Here is a 22050-nt window from a genome sequence, read left to right on the forward strand (position 1 = left end):
ACTCCATGACCTTAATGTGATTTTTCTTGAGCCAATCCTTTGTTGCCTTTGCTGTATGTTTAGGGTCGTTATCATGTTGGAAGACCCAACCACGGCCCATTTTCAGATCCCTGGCAGAGGGGAGGAGGTTGTCCCTCAGGATTGTGCGGTACATGGCTCCATCCATCTTCCCAGTGATGCGGTGAAGTAGCCCTGTACCCTTGGCAGAGAAACACCCCCAAAACATTATGCTTCCACCTCCATGCTTGACGGTGGGCACAGTGTTCTTGGGGTCATAGGCAGCATTTTTCTTCCTCCACACATGGCGGGTGGAGTTGAGGCCAAAAAGTTCAATTTTGGTCTCGTCTGACCACAAAACCTTCTCCCAATAACTTGGTTCATCTTTCAAATGATCATTGGCATACTTGAGGCGCGCCTCCACATGTGCTCTCTTCAGCAGGGGTACCTTTCGGGCACTGCAGGATGTGAATCCATTGTTGCGCAAAGTGTTGCCAATTGTTTCCTTGCAAACTGTGGTCCCAGCTGCCTTCAGGTCATTTGCTAACTCCTGCCGAGTGGTTGCAGGACGATTTCTGACTGTTCTCAGCATCATTGCCACCCCACGAGGCGAAATCTTCTTTGGAGCACCGGGCCGAGGTCTGTTGATTGTCATGTTATACTCTTTAAACTTTCTGATAATTGCACCAATAGTTGTTACTTTCACATCCAACACCTTACTAATCTTTTTGTAGCCCATTCCAGCTTTGTGAAGGTCAACAATTCTGACTCTGAGGTCCTGTGACAGCTCTTTGGTTTTACCCATGTTGGAGACTTGAAATCTGTGTGATCTGTCTGATTCTGTGGACAGGTGTTTTTCACACAAGTGATTAGTGAGAACAGGTGGCTTCAGGTCAGGTAACAAGTTGATTGGGAGTGTCTAACTGGTCTGTAAAAGCCAGAACTGCTAATGAATACTAAGGGATCAAATACTTATTTCACTCCATGAAATACAAATCAATTAATATATATTCCTTAGATTTATTTTCTGGATTTTCTTTTTAATATTCTGTCTCTCCATGTAAGAATACATCTACCATTAAAAGTATAGAATGATCATGTCTTTATTAGTGGGCCAACGAAGAAAATCAGCAAGGGATCAAATACTTCTTGGACTCACTGTATATATATATATATATATATATATATGTGTGTGTGTGTGTGTGTGTGTGTGTGTTGTGATGTAATGTAAGGTTTAGCTTACATTAAAAGTTAAGAATGCCTTTGCCTTCTGATAAAGTTAAAGTCAGGAGGACATTTATTTATGTATGCATGTATTTATTTATTTATTTATTTATTTATTTGGGGCAGTAAAGATATCTTATTGCATGAATCCACATCTTGGACATACATTCTCCACTTGTTTCACATGAGCTATTAGGGACAAGTAATCTGTGTGAAATTACAGCAACATGAAAGCACTGACTTGTCACTTCTGATAGTTAATGACTACAAATTGATAATAGATATTGAGGTAAATCTTAACATTTCTGGTCGTTGCCATAAAAACCTCTTCCTTTTTTTTTTTTTTTTTGCATAATTTTGCAAACCTTTGTATTGTATTTAAATTAAACAATGGACAAACCAGCAGAAATGATCTGATATTACATTTCAAATATTAAAGATACATAGAGCTCCATTACAAGTTTATGAAGGTTTTTCTCCTGTGAAGTTACCATTCAATACAAGGATGATATTTAAAGGCTTATTACTGGGTAACTACACTGAAACAATGCAAAATGGCATGGAGATCTTATTCAGCTATAGCACAGTGGATGTGTGGACTATCAGCAGGTCTGAGAAAGGGCTTAAAAGATGTGCATGTTGGTGTAACACCAGCAGTTCCACCCTATCAGTTCATCCAGTATTCCAGGACTGCAGCGATTGTGGTTGAGAGCAGAGATAGCTTCTGAGAGAAGAAGAGGAGAAACTTGATCTGCCTGGAGCCTGACGTTATACAGTTCACACACACACACACACACACATACACAAACACACACACAGGCTTTTTACTCCCACAGATAAGTGTGTTTGGGCTTCCCTCTTCACAGAAATGTAAAGGCTTTCATTTCTCCAAACAAGCCAGACTGAGCCAACAGAGCAGTGAGGAAAAACACCACTCACACCCTGAAACACACACACACACACACATATTCACACGGCACCGGGCACACACACATACACTGTATGTTACAGACTATGAGGAAAGCACCAAGCTGTGATTGTTCAAACTGTGTGTGTGTGTGTGTGTGTGTGTGTGTACCTTGCTGTAAAGCTATGTTGAGTCGTGTGTAGTTTTGAACACACACAGAGACACAGAGGAGTGTAAGATGGCCCGGTGTGTGATGTCATGTTTTCAGTTGAATGGAGTATTCCCTGCTGCACTTCCTCTCTGGACACTGATTCCTCAAAAAACAAAACACACGCACACAGACACTCCTGCACACCCACATGTAGTCCTACACACAGTGATCTTACATCACCACTACCAACATGCATGGCTCGCACAGAGCGCTCAAGGTGCTATGGTTATGTTGACATTAACATAAGTTTGTGTGTGTTTGTGTGTGTGTCTGTGTGTGTGTGCATGAACACACCACTGTAATAACAAAAGCTGCAGTGCATGCTTGGCTGTGCATGTGTGTGTGTGTGTGTGTGTGGGAATATGCACAAACATACACACCAACATTGCAACATTTTGCATGCATATGTCTGTGTGTGTGCGTGTGTGTAAGAGAGAGAAAGTGTGTGTGTGTTTCTGTGTGTGTGTGTGTGAGATGCTCTGATACCCGGCCCATGAGGACAGCAGCAGCTCATGCAGTATTAAGGCCTGAAACCCCCCGGCCCACCGCAAAATCAATTTGGCCTCATCAACCCCGGAGCAGAGCTCACTGTACAGCCCTAGAGGCAGCCACACACACATTTGTGCCCATACAATGTCAGATTGTGGGGTCTCATATATATTTGGCTGTATGTAAGTGCCTCTGTCTAATAACATAGAATATTGTATCGCATCTATGCCACACAAAAACCTCATATCTCCAAAAGGACAACTTTACAGAAGACAGGAAAAACCTTCTTAACCTTCTTTAAATAGAAGTCAAAGTAGAAATATTTGATTACAAGTCATTTTGGAGCATTTCTATTGGTCCATTCATTATGAAATTCTGACAAAATGTAAAGAACAGCTGCCAGATTTACATTATGTCAAAAAGTGTAAAATGGCAAAAATGGAGAAACGAGATTTTTACGTGACAGTGACATTGACATGACAGTGATATATACGTACATCCATGTACTGTATATGTATATTATCTACAGTTAGAAGGACATTTCAGTTTCTCTGCATGTCTCTCTCTCTCTCTCCTTCTCTTTCTCTCCCTCTCTCTCTCTGGTGGCCGGGGGGCAGGGTATGGGGTTACAGTGGGGGAGATATTTCCCATTTGGAGTAAGTCAACATCTCTGGATAATGAGATTAAGGCAGATCTGGGCTGTGTGCAGTGCTTGGCAGGACTGGGCTGGGCTGTGGGGGGACACATGGCTCTGATCAGCGCGGGGGTCATCCGATAGGACCCGCCGCAATCATCCAACCCGGATGGGTGTGGAAAGCGCGTTCATTAGAAAAGAAAGGGGTTTAAATTCAGGTTTAGATAGTTACTGATAGAATACTTCTTTCTGTTAACTTTAAATTGCACAGTGTAGTGTGTGTGTGTGTGTGTGTGTGTGTGTGTGCATATGTGTGTGTGTGTGTGCATATGTGTGTTTGAAGTAAAAAAAAAAAAATGGTTATTGTGTGTCCTGGCACAGCCAAGTTCATGAACTCAGTTTAACCTCCTGAGATTTGGATTAGTAGGACCCAACAAGTATAAAAACTAAACTTAGTCTTTGTGCAGGAAGTCCTTTCTGAGGCCAAAGGGTCAAAGTTTTTTTAAATTATCATGGTGCAGAAAAGCAGAAATGTAATGTCCCCATATGAGGACACAGGGTGTCAAGAGGTTAAGTGTAGCTAGAGTGGTCAGGTGTGATAAAGTTCTCCTTATCAAATGATTTTAGCGGTGTGTTAAACAGCACAGACAATAAAGGGGTGGTACTGATGTAGGGGTGGGAAATATGAAGAATGTTATCATTACAACACCATACATCAAGAGACCAAATATTGAGTAAACAACAACCAGAGTAAACCCGTTACCACATAAACTATACCCATGCTCATTTAAGCAGTTACCTAAAAACTCTGTTGGACTGCAACCCCTGTTTGACTGCAACTCTGAACCTTGAGGAAGATTCAGATTTAGACTCTGGAGTGGTGGCACACTTTTCTACTGTGCAGCGACACAGTAGAAAAGAAGAGTCAACAGAAATAAAACTTTCCTGTATCCTCACTTCAATTTACACTTTGTGAATAAGTCCTGTGGACAGATTTAATTAAAATTGTTTATTTTTTGGGCTACAATAAGCAAAACAAATATGTTTGGAAAAAAAAGATGCAAAATTTAATAAAAAGGACACCTCTCCAACTGTTTAGCGTGGAGCTGGATTGTTTGGGCTGGTGTTACAGCCAGTGACTAGGACATATTTAACTAGAAGAGAGAAGGATTAGGATTGGGTGGCTGGATTTAATGGAATAGCAGCAAATTCTGAAAGCAAAACATTGCACCATCTGTAAAAAAAAAAAATGAAAAGATGACAAGAGGATAATGATCCAAAACATCTAGAAATTCCATAATGGACTACCTCAAGAGGTGCAAGCTTAATGCTTTGCCATTATTCTCTCAGTCCATCAACCTACAAATATTCAGAAATCAGACTGACCTAAAAAAAGCAGTGCATGAAAGTATTTCCTAGAAGCCCTTTGCAAGTAAGAAAGAACTTCAATGCCTGCAAAAAACTTTCACAGGCTGCAATACTTGCCAAAGGGGGTGTCACTAAGCACTGACTAGTAACTTTAGCTTCAGGCCCTTTTTTATTTTGAAACTATATAATATGGAAATGAATAAAAGTAAGCTTGAACCTTTAAAGAAAGGTTTCATTTTTAACTACAACCGACTTGGAAATCTTTGGTTATCTTCTACTCACTTTTCATAGCAACAGAACATTTGACCAGGGGTGCCCAAACTTTTGCATGCCATTCTAGAGACAGATTAAACCTAGTCTTGAACTACATTACTCTGTCAGTCAGGTTTAAAAGACAGCCAAGCTTAATCTCTGTCTGGAAAACTGACTCTACACTATGCATATTGCATGTGCTGTTCACAGATGATTAGATAATCTACTATTAATGAATATGGGGGGGGGGGGGGGCTGGCTACTAATGGGACACATATTACTGTCCATGAAAGCTTTTTTGCAAAAGCACAAGCAGCAAAGCTTGGACTAGTGGACATTGCTGGACATTTAGACTATTGCCGTGTGCAGAGTTTGTACGTGTACGTCTGTATAGCGAACAACAAAATGTGAACAGTGAATAAAGTGAATCTTTAAGCTGTTTGGCTCTGACGGCGCGGCTGTGTGCGATGTGTGTGTTGGAGAAAGAGATGTACGTTTCTAATTGAATTACAATCAGAGGGGGAGCTCTGAGAGGATGTGCCTGGCACTGAGCCAGGGAAGTGATAAGACGGCACATTAGACTAATATTATGTTCCCCCTGCCTGTTACCATGGGGACAAGAGAAGGGTTTAAAAAATACACAAGGCGATCAATCTTGAGCACATGAGAGAGAGAGAGAGAGAGAGCGAGAGAGAGAGCGAGAGAGAGAGCGAGAGAGAGAGCGAGAGCGAGAGAGAGTCTTGTGAATTCCCTCTCTGATATCTCAACCACTAATCACACACATTCTGACCTCTCTCTCTCTCTCACACACACACACACTCTCTCAAACACGCACACACTTACACGGGCCTTTTTGTCGGCCTTTCTGTTTTTGTTCCCTTTTTTTTCTGTTTATTTCTCTCTTATCTCGTCTTTGTCCCTATTTCATCCCTCCAACACACACACACACACACACACTTACACACACATGCCCACACTGCTTGTCCTTGCTGTGGTAAGCAATTTCCTCTTCTTTATGCCAGATTTATGCTTTCGAAATCCAGAATTACAGGATTATTAAATAGGCTTACAATTCCCAGATTATAAACTAATTACTGGGGCCAAGCACAATCTGCTCAGTGTAAAAGCAAGAACAGCAACAGAGCCAATGCAGGGTGAGACTATTCGAGTAGTAATGCATGTTAAATAAAATTACATTACTGCAGCTTTGGTTGCTTTACAGTTCTCCATCAGTGCTGTCAGAAGCTAACTGACCTGACTTTCACTTTGTTGCTACGACACTCACATTCATGTCCTGTGGTTCGTCAGCTCAACTTGAAAAAGTATCCTAATTAATGTGCGAACAAGACCTTTAGCTGTTTTCATTCAACTCTGAGAAGCACTTTAAATGAGCCGATGTGACGCCAACATTCAGTTTAGATGGACAAAAGCTAAACTTTTATGTCAGTTCAAACCTTCAAACCTCGCTCCATGTTTTACAGAGTGCAGGCTATTCACTTTGAGGAAAACCACTGTCTTATGTGGTTCGATTTGGAAATGTGCTCTAATTAGTTCACACCTGAACTTTCCACATGTATGTTTTAGGAGTAGTCTGGCACGCGACAGTGACAGAGCTTAGTTTAGAGGATGAAATTATAAAGGACCCCTTCATTACGTCGGTAATGAATGAGCCCCTTATTTTTGGCATTCCCCCTGATACTGAAATTAAAACCTGGACCACTTCCCTGGCTGCCTCAGACAATGATATACGGGCATGGATGTGTGTGAACTGAAAGTACAGGTGCATATGCTTTGCCTTTAGGGCAGACTGGGGTTTATCATTGTACTCAGTGAGAATATGAATGAACCTGGATGTATGTGTGGATACTGTGCTTTTATGTGAAAAGGTCTCTGTATATTGTGGAGACTTTAACCCTTCACTCTCACAAATAAAGGTGCTCCAAACCGTTCCGTAAGTGAAGCCATTAAAGCAGCCTGGTTTTATAATGAATTTCTACATATGAGCCTGAAGGACCAGTTCAGGAATTGTACAGATCGACCCTCGTGTCTATGCACAAATTACTGACTCATTTAAACATTTTGAACAGAGAATGTTACAAAGCAACCAGTGACATTTTATCACCTAAACATAAACTTAACCTAACTCTAACCATAATGCAAACTTTACCTATTACCCAAACCCTTACTTTTATGTTGCCATAACCTAATCTTGCTTGGTGTGCATTTTTAATTTCTCCTATTTGAGATTAGTAAGACCTAACAAGTATAAAAACTAAACTTAGTCTTGGTACAGGAACAAAAACAAAAACAATGTCCTCATATGAGGCCAAAGGGTCAAAGTTTTAAAAAATTAAGTATTATGGTGCAGAGAAGCAGAAATTTACCCTTACCCTAATCATACGCCTAAACTAAACCATAGTAGACTGTGAAATTTTTACAGTTTCTGCAGGAGTTTCCGTACATTAACTCCATAACAGAGAAAAGCAAAGAGCTAAGACCGGCGTTTTCTCAATTTTGCTTCGTGTACTTGGCCGGCTGAGTTGTATTTTGCAAAGTAATTATCACCAGTGAACAGAAGCTCCTTGTGATTCGCAAAATAAGTATGAAATGACGGGACGGGAGCTTTTTGTGAATCATAACATTTGTATAAAATATCATAATATCATAATATCATAATAATACGTGCAAATGTTACAAATTCATCTGGATACACACATACATACAGGCATATCTGTATAAATGTTATGTATACCTTGTTGATTAAAGGACCATGTCTGTAGTAGAGACGTGAACCTTAAAAGGTTCTTCACTGTCACACATCTCTATTATAAAAACTGCTTGGAAGAATTTTCTTAAATTTGTTTCTCAGAAAAAGTCCTTAGAAAAAGTCTGTAAGATTAATGATGTCATTGTAAACTGTATATTTTCTGCAGCTCTACTCTTATAATAATGAATCCCATTGTCCTTGTAAACTAAACAAATCTCATAATCATCATAAAAACTTTGTGACTCCTGAAAAAAAGAAGAAAGTTCTTCTTAAGGATATTTTGTAGATGTGGCCCCTTGGTTCTTCATAGAACCAAAGTGGTTCTTCCATGCCATCACTCAAAGTATCATTGAAAGCACCTTTATTGTTAAGAGATGTTTTTTTTAAGAGTTTCTTCAGCAGTTTATATTTGAGATTTGAGCCTTCAGGTCCACCACGATCAAAACATCTTCTCTTCTACTTGAAAACACAAATTTAGTAGTGTCAGAGTATGAGAAACGCTGTGTATATAACTTATAAACCATCATATCAAAGCCACTGGAACTCTTCAAGTGCTGCAAGCTCCACTGAAATCGTCCAATAAGCTGTCAAGAACCACACAGAAAAAAATAACCCACAGTGCTACAAAACACAAGCATGTGTCCTTCTCTCTCTCTTTTCTTCTTTCAGCTCTGCTCCACTCTGACTGGCTGCTCTGCTGCAGATTAGATCACCGCACAGTTAAACTAGTGCTAACAAGTTGCAGAAACACTGGTATGCACCCTTTGCATGAAGATACACATCAACCTTATGGCCTACATAGCAGAAACCCTATGTGAACACATGAATGGTCAACCGAACCTCTTCAGACCTCACTTTAGCATCAACAAGGAATAATCTTTACTGTGATTTCACCTCAAAGTTTTAATATGAATGATCTGTTTGTTTGGCATGTACTGTGAGTGTGTGTTGACTGACCAGCTTTGCCTCGGAGTGCATGGATGGCACGTGAGGCGAGGAGCAGGAGCCGCTGTGGGCGGGGCCTTGCATGCCCATCATGTTGGATGCCATGGACATTTGTCTCTCCATCTGTGAGAGGGAAGAAAAACAGTAGTACAGTAAATGAGAACATGAACCCAAGCCACATTCATAACACCTGTCAGTGCTTATCCCGTATCCGTCCAAGCAAACTTTTAAAATTGCACAGCAACAGCACTGAAATGAACAGAGCTCTTATGAACTTTTTTTGTTGCTTAGTTTGATGAAGAACAGACCTCGGTGATTATTTGAAACACCAAAGCACAGTGTATTAGAAGGGTTTACAAAAAGTATGAGGTGATCGATCAAGAATGGTGTATGTGTGTATTATGTGTATGAGGGCTGTATGTATGCATATATGGACAAAACACAGTGTTTCAGATATATTTACATTTATAATACATACTGTGGCCGCAATATATCTTGCAGTACTCATTCAAACAGCACTGATTCAGGCTGACCTTTGGTTTGGTCAGTATTCTCAAAGCACTCAAAGTCTGATTCCATGCCGTGGGCTGGGAGGGTATAAAGCCCCCCAGCTTAAGCCTTGGAACAGTGCAGCAGTGGAACTGTGATCTCTGGAATGATGGTGCTCCATCCAATACTTTTGGGGTGAGTTGGAGAGTTAAAGATGAGGGGGGGTGGTGATCATCCAAAATCCTGACCTTTATACTGCTATTGTTGCTGAATATGATCAAATCCTTACAGAAATGCTCCAAAATCTAGTCGAAGGCCTTCCCTGGACAGTAGAGACAGTTACAAAGGCAGGATAGACTCTTTTTTATAATACTCTTGATTTCAGAAGAAATTATGAATGAACAGGTGTCCCAATACTTTTGTCCATGTATACCATATATTATCACACAGCTGTGATGTGTGTATTTATTTTGATCTATTTTATTTAGGACATATTTTGTTCATGTGAAAATGTACACATTTGAATCACACGTTTCTTTGTCCTCTGTATGTGTGTGTGGTCGCATGTGTACAGACATTCATATGAGCATCGTGCAAGCGAGGGAGTGTGCGCCTGGTGTGTTCTTGATTTCACACCACTTGGTCGTGTGAGCAGAGCAGTGGTCAGTGGAAACTAACACAGGAAGTTTAAAGCTGCAGAGCCGCGAGGCACAAAATAGCACCTGGTCTTCACACTTGAGGTACATGAAGTGGTTTGGTGGTGGGGCTGGATGACTTACAGGTGTGAACAGCAGAGTCCACAAGGGTATGCATATGCCTGATGGGGTGTGTGTGTGAGAATCATGAATATTTGGGTTGCTTGGGAAGCTGTACTTCCTAAAATGTCTATGAAAGGTAACCTTTTCCATAATAAAGCTGCGGCATGATGCTGTGCATTAGGAAAAACAATGACCTTGCAGTCCATGAGATAATCTGGGCATCACTCATTCTGGATTTTCCAGTGGAAAGCTGGACTTGTAATGTGGGGTTTGGGATGTGCTGAGATTGACCTGATTTAAACGACCTTTGCAACAGTGCTGGAAAGGTTTGATTGGCCAGCCAGTGTGGATTAGTGACTATGCATGATAACAAACTACTCCTTAAACTGACACTGGCCCGGGCCAACCAACAATTACAGAAACTAGAAAAGTGCCTTTCCTGAAGGAAACACAGAATCCCCACTGGTTACTATGGCACTATGGTTGATATGGTGTGGCTAGGTGGTTGCTAGGTTGTTGCTGTGGTTGCACTGGACCATCCAACAATTACAGGGAAACTAGAAAAGTGCCTTTCACAGAATGATTGTGCAGGTAAAGTGGTCCCCACTGGTTACTATTGCACTATGATGGTGACTATGGTGTTGCTAGGTGGTTGCTAGGTGGTTGCTGTGGAATCCCAAGTTATTTCTAAGGTGTTGCTTAAGTGGTTGCTATGGTATTTCATATGGTTGCCATGACGTTACTTAATGGTTGCTGGGGTGTTGCTAGGTGGTTGCTATAGCATTGCAGGTGGTTGCTGTGGTGTCTCCGGTGGTTGCACCGGTGTTGCCAAGTGGTTGTCTTAGCTGGAACTGGGAAAAGCCAAGCAGTAAGTATCCTTAAGATCCTTTCTTGGACTTACATTGACTTTTTAAAGGCACTATGTGGACAAAAGTATTGGGACAACTGCTCATCTTTCGAAATCAAGAGAATTAGAAAAGAGTTTATCTGCTTTTGCTGGAGTAATTGTCTCTGCTGTCCAGGGAAGAAGGTTTTCTTCTAGATTTTGGAGCACTGCTGTGAAGATTTGATTGTATTTATAGACAAAAGCATTAGTAAGGTCAGGATGTTGGATGATCACCACCATACCTCATCCCCAACTCCCCAGCTCATCCCAAAAGAATTGGATGGAGCACCAACCATCATTCCAGAGATCAATGCTGGGGGGCTTAATACACTGCTCCACAGCTCAATACAGCTCTGGCCAATAGGTTCCAGTGTACCCGCTCCAGAGTGACCTATTGTATTGGCAGTACTTCTCTACAGAAGCTAGACAAGCGATGTTGGTCAGCAATGAGTGCAACTTAACGTAGCTGAATACATTCCACATATGTCCACATACATTTGGACATAGAGTAACTTTACAGCAGACTTTGATTTGCTTTACTCTGATTATAAACCTACAGAACCAAAGAAAATGCTCCTGACTTGTTCCTGTACCATTTGACCCCTGTCCTCCTTCTTCTGTCTGACCCCCTAACCACCTCCTCTGCTCCCTGTTAGCCTGGCTTAGGTGAAAGCACGACAGACTGCAGTAATGACCTGAGGAATATTTGGTATAAAAATATCTTCCTCACTCCTCACCCCTTTCCTGGGACGTCAGTCTCGGGCCAAAAAACTGTCCCGCTTTAATTCAATTATCTCCAACTTTCTACCTCCCCCCCTTCCATCAAAATGGATGGTCTTGAATTACAGTGAGAACATGTGTCATTAGAACTGTGATACAGGCACCTTCAGCACTTTCACACACAGGCTCTCGCTCTAGTACTACATGTACATCCAGCTTTTATTGACTTTACTACAACAGAATTAATAAAGGGGATGCTGTGGTAGAAATCTATACTCCAGGAAGACTTTCTCTTGAAAACAGTCATTGATACGTGCAGGTCCCTGGGAAAAATGACTTTTTTACAGCCTGAAAAAATGGACTGAGGAAATGGTGTGCGAGACTAAGCTATGTGTGTGTGTTTTATATTTCTTTAAATAGGCATTTTAAGACCAATATTCTAAATTGGCAAATGTCAGCATACACAGATTAGACTAAACAGTAAAACAAGAACAGGTCCATACAGAAAACAAACAGACAACTATGGATTTATAACTAATATATCAATACCTGTACTGACAAACACACTCGAACTATGTTTCACTGCATTTAGGTTTAATTGTACTTATTTTAATATCATGCACTGTTTTTTTTTCACTGGCAAAAAAACTCACGCTTTGTTTTTGTTTTTTTTCCTTTATTGCCTTTTGCACACTACTGGAGTGATACGCTGTTCTGAGGTTAGTAGGTGATATTCACTTCAGCAAGTCACACTGTGACAGATCATATGTGTTAGTAGTTAGCTTGTCACGCAAAAACCTTGTACCTTCAAAATAGTAACTTTACACTAGAAGAAACAACTCTTCTTCATTTTAATGGAAAGTTTTCAATAAGCTTTCCATTCCAAATAATTCAATTCAATTCATTTCTATTGGTCCATTCATCATGATAGTTTAGCATAATGTTTTAAAACAACTGCCAGATACATATTATTTCAAAAGTTGCATGACATGGCAAAAGTGTGTTGTTCAAACATTCAGTATTAAAAACAGAAAACCTAAAATGATTGGTTAAAATGTTGAAATACCACATAATCAATAATTACGTTACTTTTTCGTTCATCATATGATTTACAGCAACGGCATTTGGCAGAGTGATACAGAAAAAAAACTGTGCTGTTATGGTGTGGTCTGAACTAACTGTTGTAAAATGCTTGAAATATTATATATATAACTTCAGAATTTTCCTTTTAAGCTTACTGTATCCAGTCCACTGTCACGCAAAAATCTTCAATCTCTGCTGTTGCTGTTTTTGACTTTTTGATGTAACATAAATCTGGCTGTTGTTTTTTACATTGTGTTAAACTTTCTTGATGAATGGACCAATAGAAATGCTGGGAAATCATTTTTCATTTTCAAAAGTCTTCGAGAGGAGGTTAATTCCATCTCCTGCAAAGTTGTCATTTTGGAGATGCAAGCTTTTTGTGTAACAGTGACAATAATAAAATCATAATTTTTTAAGCTATTAGAATTTACAGTAAATAAAATTAATATTAAAGTTAAAATAAAAAAATAATTAAAATGATAAAATAACAATAATGATTTCAAACTTTTGAAGTGTATTGTGAGTGAATATGCGTGTGTGTGTGTGTGTCTGTGCGCGCATGTGTACTAACAGGCATGAGCACGGCGGACGATCCCTGCATGGTGGGGTCTGGCAGAGTTCCAGGCATGGAGGCAGGCAGAGGCTGTCGCTGTCTGTTTCTCAAGTGCAGCAGTGATGACAGGGAACCAGGGACTGGCCTGAAAGACACAGACGGATGGACAGATGTGTGAGATAATATTCTGATAGACATATCTGCGTCAATGATATCTGAAGTCAATGATGCAAACTTCCTTTAAAATGAAGGGCCTTTAGTATGCATTTCCAGAGTAAGCTGAGTTCCTGTTCTTGTTGGCCTTTCTAAGAAGTCACTTCTTCCACTTCCATTCTCTCACTGAACCACAGCAACTTCTCCCTGACCAGTAAGCTGTGAAGGTCTTGGAGATGGCACTGCCACTTCTACTCCAACTCAGAATCTACAGAGTACATCTATTACGTCTGGTGTATTGCGCTGTTTGGGACCTCTGACTAGGTGTTGATTGTAGTAGACTTCTTTGGTTTAGATGTTGTCTACCACTCTCTAAATTTGGCTCCGAAAAGTAAGGTGTGGTTTGGACGGTGTGGTTTAAGGTGCTAAAAATGATATGATGTTTATGACATATCATCCTGCTCCACTGGTTATCATGACAAGGTCTCCACACGTATGAGAAAGTTTCACAATGACAATTCACAAATAATGAATTGTCATTAAATGACTTGCTTATCCATATGTTTTGTTAATTAAAACAATTGGATAAATCCTTTATAGGAAACTAACTTAGATATAATATAAATAGCTTAGAGTCCAATTCCTGTCTGAATTAATTATATTATATTTAATATGCAATATTTCTTTTGTGCATGCCACATTTAATATCTGTAGTTTTCTTAATGAAGCAAATAAACAGTAATTATGCTTTAAAATATGCAGAAGTCTGTGGGTGGATTTCTACTTAGAAAATCAACACGTGTCATTTGATCAGGGTGCCCACACTTTAGTATACAACTAATTTAAATAATGCACAAGAAATACTTGCATTCATTTCCTGTCCCAGAAATTGATATTCAAGTCCCGTATTGTGTGTTTTAAATAATTGTATTACAGGATGACCAAGTGAGACCAGCTTTCCCTGATTTAATATAGAATATTAAAACATATTAAATATAAGTGTTTATTATTGTATATCTCAACGTTAAAATAAACATTTAAAATAAAAATTCATATATGTTTTGTTTTTAAGCTCTTGTGTGTAACTGTGCAAGGGTCTGAAAATGTTCTGAATAATTTCTAAATACTTTCTGAATACTCTCCAAATATATGAAGGTTAACTGTGAATAGTAAAAATGATATATTTTATGCTTTAAGAAATAAAAGCAGAAAGTAACAGAAACTCAATAGCTACCGTTATACTGTCTCACAGTACTGTGTTGGGATACATAGCAATGGCTTTGTAAGACAGCAAGAAGGTACGTAGGTAAGACCTAAAGTACTGGATGGAGCACCACCATCATTCCAGAGATCAATGCTGGGGGGCTTTATACCCCTCTAGTCTACACCTGGCATTAGGCATTTAGGCATGGTGCCAATAGGTTCATGTTTATCTGTTTCAGAGAGTCCTAGTCTATTGGCAGTACGTCTGTACTGGGACTAAACAAGCTTTGTGTGAGCGTTTGTATTTCAGGATTTCTGACAAACAAAAACAAAACAAAACCTAATCTATGATGCACTTTTCATTATTACCGAATGGGCAGGGTGGCACACCCCCTTTCTTGCACATGCCAATATGCTGAGCAGACACAATTCAGTTTATAAGCCTCTGAAATGATGTTTTCGCTGTGATCCCACAGGTATGTAAAGCATTAGACTATAACCACAGATTACTAGCATCTCTCTCTCTCTCTCTCTCTCTTTCTCTCTCTCTCGTTCTTTCTCCCAGTGTGACTGGCAGACCATTCCACTTAGCTCCCCACATCAATAAGTCGCTGAGAGCCGGCTTCTTGCGCAGCCTATACTTTAGAGTCAATCACATCGAATCCTTCTGGCACTTCTTGCACTGCTAAAGCTACACTGTATAGTACTGCCGCTCAGATGATGTCATTTAAAGCAACTGCCATCAATTATTAGTCTGGTAAGACCACGGCTTTACAGCTGCCCTGCTACAGGCAAGACAAGTACAGCTCTTTCGGCAACAGCCTGTGTGGATGCTTACATTTTTGCATGCATGTTAATTTCATAACGGGGATGTGTTTAAGCAACCCGAATAATCCATGTCTGGAGATGTCAAATGCCATTAAGGCCAGAGGAGAGAGGTGATGGACAGCTGGGAAGAGGAGGAGGGCGAGGAGGATGAGGGGGAAGGGGGAAAACTTTCCTCACCTGAACAAATACATGTATTTATACAGGCTAAATGGCAGCAATTGCACTGCTGATGTGAGCACACACATACATATATGCCATACACACATCCATGCATGCACATACACACATAGTCATTAGCATTTTGACATATTGTCATTTGTGTCCAACACTCTAATCCATCACAATCCATGCTAGGGCCCCTTTACAAACCGGTGTGACATGCTAACTACACGACTGAACAGCTCCCCCCAACCCTTTCTGCATCTCTCTGTCAAATACACACATGAACACAATTGCACTTCAGTCAGGGGAGTCACTAGGCCCAATATGCTGTGGCACGTGCCCCTGTAAAAGTTTGCTATGCCCCACTATAAAAACAAGAAACAGCAACCTCGATTGCTGGGCAAATTAACATGACAAACATTACAATTGTGCAAACTCACTTCAGCCGCCTCAGTCCTGAGCCCGAACACTTACAAAAACATGCTTGTATTAAAGCATTTTCATTACAGCCTTTTATCTGACATTACTCTCAAAATAAATACATACATATTTAGTGTAAATATGTTTGGAGTAAAGGGCATTACATCTGCAAGAGTTTTAAAATGAACATATTAATTGCAACCAATGCAACAAGACTGGTTGTACTTAATGTTAAAATGCATTAAGATTCTCACACAGACTGAAAGCCCACCTCCCAACATTCAATACACTAATTCAAAATAACCAGCCAGCTGGATATGAATATTTTGCTTTTTTATGTGCAAAATATAAATAAATATTATCTAAAAGTTAATATCATTATTTTTCACAACAATAAACATCTAAAAGATATATGTACTAAGACATTTCAGTTATTTATGCAGGGTTAAAACAGTCACAGTCACTGACGTGGTAAGTGTCTTTTTTGGGAGGCCATCATTTTAGGGACTTTTTTTTAACAAACTAAAAAAAAAACCCCACAAAAAACGTCCTTGTCCTTGATCAACCAATAGAAACCCAGAGTTGTAAAGTAATGGTTTAAAATGGAGGAGGTTAGACACTACATTTCCCAGCATGTTTCTACTGAATGCTATTCATTTTCAGCCTCAACTCAGGCGGTGTCCTACACTAACTGTTCTCAATACTATCAGAAGGTAAAATGGCAGGCAGCAAGAGGCCCATCAACATAATGTTGTCTGGGGGCCCACAGTTCCAACCCGTGCCCCTGAGGTGGACTCCAGCAAAGTACATAGTACACATATTTCCCAGCTAACAAGAACTCAGTTAGAGTATCTTTATGTTAAAGTCCTGCCCTAGTAAAGCCTCATCATAGTCTTGCTCAATAACTTAATACACCATTAATATCGTATGTAATATTTTATATCTAAAAATAGGATATTATGCAGCTTATAATGTTTTAAATACAAAGTCTTTACAATAAAAAGTGCAGTACAAAACCTTGTATCTCAGTTTTATCATTTGAATCTGGTAGTTGTTCTTTACATTGTGTCTAGATTTCACAATCAATGGACTTCCATTTTTCTTTCTCCTCTTTCAGATATACAAGGTTTTTGTCCAACAGTGATGATAAGTAGAACTGGTAGATAAGGTGAAAGCAGACTGAGGACATGGAGAAGGCATGATTCTATTAGATTGGTGCCAAAAGATTTGTTTCTATCTACAGAAGGTCCTATTCTTCATTTGCACGTCTGTGTCAGCAGTGGGTGTGACGTTAAATAGCTGAATACATTCATTAGAAGTGTCCAAAAACACTGTAAAAAGTGATCAGATGGCAAACTAGCGCTTCGTCACTGCTCTTGCAATACCGTAATGAATTATGTGGAATTTAGCAGTAGGGTAACTAGCATTAGCATTAGCATGGCAGAGAGCAGCAGTATAAAACAGTTCGGCTCGACTCTGGGCCTCCACCCAGGCAACACGGGGCTGAAAAAACAAGGCTGGCCAGCTAGCTAGCCATAGGGTGGAGAAAAAAAGGAGGGGGGGGGGGCAAGGAAAAGAGACTTAGAGACAGCTCTCAACGGACCCGTCTCTGCGCTTATGAAGGCGCCCAGGGCAGGAAGGGCTCCTAATTGCAGCTGAGCTTGGCTGCAGAGAAAGAAAGCAGCTTTTGAAGCTGTACAGGTCCTGCTGTCAGCACCACTCACCTGCTCCACAGAGAGCCGGGGGGAGGGCTGCAGACAGAAACTATTTAACACACACTGAGAAGTTCCCCTTGAAAGGTCTAGAAAAGTAGTCCCATGCATCTATGTGTGTATGTGTGTGTGCATGCATTTGTGTGTGTAGGTTTGTGAGTGTGTGTGTGTGTGTGTGTGTACTGTATGTCTAAACTGACAGTGGGCAGATTTGGGTGGTGATAATCAGGGTCTCTCCATACACACAGGCGCTGCAGCCATGACCCGTGCTGCTCGGATTACACATGCCGACTCCTCAGTCCTCACTCTAAATGACATCACGCCGCCTTCTTTCTCTACCTCTCCCCTTTTGTATTTTCTGCTTCTCTCAGTTCTGCATACACTACTTTATTCTACTTATTTACTGGTTTATTTACAGCAGTTTTGTACACATTCATTAACATCATTATCTCATAACGCTAATGTGCTGGATTTAGCCTAGTGGCTAATTTTCAGATGCAGTTCCTGGACAGTTGATATAAAGAGTAAATTGGCACTGTTATGTAAAAACATCAATACAAGTCAATATAAAAAGATTTTATAAGAAAATAAAAATAGAATAAAGAAATAAAATCTTAATAAAATTTCGAAGTCATTTTGAAGCGTTTCTATTGGTCCACTCATCATGAACTTGATGAATGATATGCCATAAAGAACAAATGCCCAAATCAAATGATGAAAAATCAAAAACCCATAAAATACATAAAACAAGAAAATAACACATTCATTAGGATAGAACATGTATAATACTGTGTTTTGAGTATTACTGAGTATTTAAGTATGGGGGGAGGGGCTTTCCATATTTTCTCCCCAAGTTAGTCCACCCACTAGCTAGGACTCGTCCTATCACACGATTCCACCAGTGTGGGGAGGGTGAGGGGTAGTGTGTGCTTCCTCTGTGTGTGATGGGAAGAGGAAGGGCTATTCTACCCACCCAGAGAGAGTGAGGCCAATTTTGCTCCTGGTTACGGATGGCTGTGGCATCACTAGCAATCTCCTGATAATAGGGTCAATGCTTAGAAGGTTGCATTGGTTGTTTTTTAGACAGCTGACCAATCTCAAAGTCAGAGAGGTGGGTCCAGTCAGGACCAGTGAAGACTGACCACAAACGTTACATCCCAAGTTGACCAATTTGTGACGTTTCATACAAACTCTCTAAGAACTGATAAAAACTGAAAAAACGTATTAATATGTTTGAAAAATGAACCAGATCCAGATTTTCCTTTTCATCTGAAATATTACAAAGATGGTAGTGGTTGACTTCTTAACTGAAACTATAATTTACATCTAGTTTTACATGTCTTTAGCTAGCCTGTTTGATAAGAAATAATATAAGGAAAATCACTGTCCAAATGTTTGAGGACACCCTTCAAATGAATGCATTCAGCTACTTTAAGATGCACACACTGCTTACACAGGTGTGCAAATGGACGCACATGGCTTGTCTAGTTCCTGCAGAGAAGTACTGCCAATAGAATAGGACTCTCTGGAGAAGATTAGCATGAAACTTTTGGCACCATGCCAAACGCTTTTTCAATACCCTTGATTTCGGAAGAAACAGTAAATGCGCAGCTGTCCCAATACTTTTGCCCATATTGTGCAGTCCTTATTATTCTAAAATTTGTTAAATTTGAACATAAGTATAGCTCTCTTTACACTTTTTTAAAAGCTGTAAATCCAGTATTATGGATACAGCAAATTTGGTTGGGTTGGCCTGTAGGGCTCAGTAGCATTGTCATAAAATGCCCCTTGTCAGAGTAAGTTCACAAAATTTCTGCCTTCTATTCTGCCCTGGATAACTGTTAGTATTGTGACGTGGGAATGTCCAAGAGCGACAGTAGCTTGGTCATGAAGCTTGTGTGGCCTGCTACTTATAGAAAAGGGCCACTGAGAGCTAAAGCACCTGCAAGCCACTTGTCCTCGCTTCCAATGCCAGCAGAAGCAGCCCAAGAACTCTTCAGTGGGATTCTGAGGACTGAGCAGCCGCCCACACACCTACATTCACCTTGTGCAACACCAAACATCCAAAGAACATCCAAATATGTTGGTCAAGAACCATTTTAGCACCCTTATTTTTAAGAATGAGCATTTATATGAGTGTGCCATTGACCTGATCTGACCTACACCCGCGCTCTCTGTGCAGCCTGTAAGTGCATGATGTAAGGATTTCTCTGCATATCACGACTATGGGCTGATTGCATTAGTAAGACAGAAGGAAGTGCATGATCTTTAGGAAGCACTGTATGCACTGTAGGTATTGACAGTAGTGCCATCATGGTATTTATAAACAGGCTTAGGCTCAGTGGTTTCAACACTAGTGGCCTGGCTGCAGGCCACAGGGGGAGAGAGAGAGAGAGAGAGAGAGAGAGAGAGAGAGAGGCACAGTCAGCCCACTGACTCATATCCTTCCCTTCTTCCCTCCTTCTAGCAATGATGTAATGCTCTTGGCTTCTTGCCCTCCCCCCCACCCCCTGCCTGCCTGCCTGCCTGCCTGCCTGCCTTGCGCTCTTTCACACACACTCTTTCTCTCTCTCTCTCTCTCTCTCTCTCTCATACTCGTTCTCCCTCTTTCTTCAGTTAAAGCTCTTTCCACTCCTTTGCTTCTATCTGTATTATACTCCCTCTCTCTCTGTCTCTGTCGGTGTCTCTCTCTCCATGCTGTGCTGGTGAGGTCAACGCTAACTCGAGCAGACACGACAGCAGCTAGCAGTGCAAGAAACTTTTCTCTTTCTTTCTCTCTCTCTCGCTCTCTCTTTTTTTCTTTCACTCTGTGTGAATGTAACCAAAACAGCCCCGGGCCTGCTTCCAGCCGCTGGGAGACGGTGGTGCGGTCTCCAAGGCGACGGGCCTAAACAGCCAGAGAAACAGAGAGAGTCCAAACAGCTTGCAGCTGCCTGGTGCTCCGAGTAAACACAGCGCAGGACCTGCTCCTGATTTACCACTTTAATCACAGAGAGAGAGAGGGAGAGAGAGAGAGGGAGAGAGAGAGCAATATAAAAAGTGGTGTGGACCTACAGCGAGTGCCACAGTTCCTGGTATAGTGCTGTAGGTGGTGGGCTTGAGGGGGTGGGGGGAGGTCATACGAATCTGATCACATAAATCAAGTCCTAATGGCCTGTGAGAGAGTCTTAATACAAGAGGAGACAATTACTGCATAATGGTGGCGGATGGTGGTGGTGGAGGTTAGTCTTGGTATGTTGTTTCTACAGTATTTGAGGAGTAATGTTTAAAATTGCACATGTGTGAAGGAGTGAGGGGCCGAGGGGCTACAGATAAGCCAGCTGAATGCTAGACAGGAATTAAGAGATGCAGTGAATTGGACTACTATACATAACTCACAAATCCAAACTCTCACAAATAATAAAAGCGCCTCAAATGGTTCCTCAGACGATGTGGCAGACGATGGAAGAAGCACTTTTGGTTTCGTAAGGAACAATAGGGCCTTATTCACCAACCATTCTTAAGAAGTCATTTCGTCCTAAAACCCACTTTCTATTTAGGAATTGGTTGGTTTAAGACTATGGGGTCATAATTATAAGAGCAGAGCTGAGAATAAAAACACATCGTGAATATGATGTAGACTTTTTTGTTAGGGCGTTTCTCTTTTTTTTAAGCCTTTGAAAGATATTGGTGAATTAGGCCCCATGTTTGTTATAGAGATGTTTGAGTGTGAAGAACATATTTAAGCTCTAAAGAACCTGGAGTTGATGTAAAGGTTCTTTATCAACTTTTAACATTAACAAGGTTATTAACAAGGTTATTCACACTCACACATCTCTTTCACACACATAGTCTTCTTACAGATGCAAAAGCATGGCTCAAACAACCATTTGAAGCACCTTTATTTTATAGAGTGCATCACTGACTGACAAGTCCATGCTCCACCCACAAATCCATACTCCATACAGTTCAATTCAATTTAATAATAAAAGTAGCATTAAAAAAATAAACATCTTCAGATGTAAAAGTCGTTCCCATTAGTTTAGTTTAGTAGTTCTCTCTAAGTTCTCATTAGGGTAAATGGGATTTGTGCCAAAGCCTGTCCGCTCCAGCAACAACTGCTATAAAAGTACACTCTTATGAACAGCAGCTAGGTCCATTTACCTGCTTTAAATGTGTACAGTACTCCCACATGAATAAAATATATAAACAGGTTAGTCTAGAGGTTTTCCCATGCTTCTTTTGGCAGTTGATGTAATATATTGTTTAATTCACATGGAAATTAAAGCCTATGTACACATTTGAATGGA

The 22050-nt window shown here is 40.5% G+C and overlaps 1 protein-coding gene across 1 annotated transcript in view; it reads right to left on the reverse strand.

Annotated features, from left to right (window-relative positions):
- The window catches only part of creb5b (cAMP responsive element binding protein 5b), an 89553-nt gene that overhangs the window by 36224 nt on the left and 31279 nt on the right, over window positions 1–22050 (reverse strand). The window contains exons 6-7 of the mRNA XM_072679397.1: window positions 13302–13428; window positions 8807–8917 (exon numbers count right to left, since the gene is read on the reverse strand). Of these exons, the coding sequence (XP_072535498.1) occupies window positions 8807–8917; window positions 13302–13428 (238 nt within the window). The remainder of the gene's footprint in view (window positions 1–8806; window positions 8918–13301; window positions 13429–22050) is intronic.

The sequence above is a fragment of the Salminus brasiliensis genome, chromosome 5 (assembly GCF_030463535.1).
Source record: "Salminus brasiliensis chromosome 5, fSalBra1.hap2, whole genome shotgun sequence".
In the NCBI taxonomy this organism is placed as follows: Eukaryota; Metazoa; Chordata; class Actinopteri; order Characiformes; family Bryconidae; genus Salminus; species Salminus brasiliensis.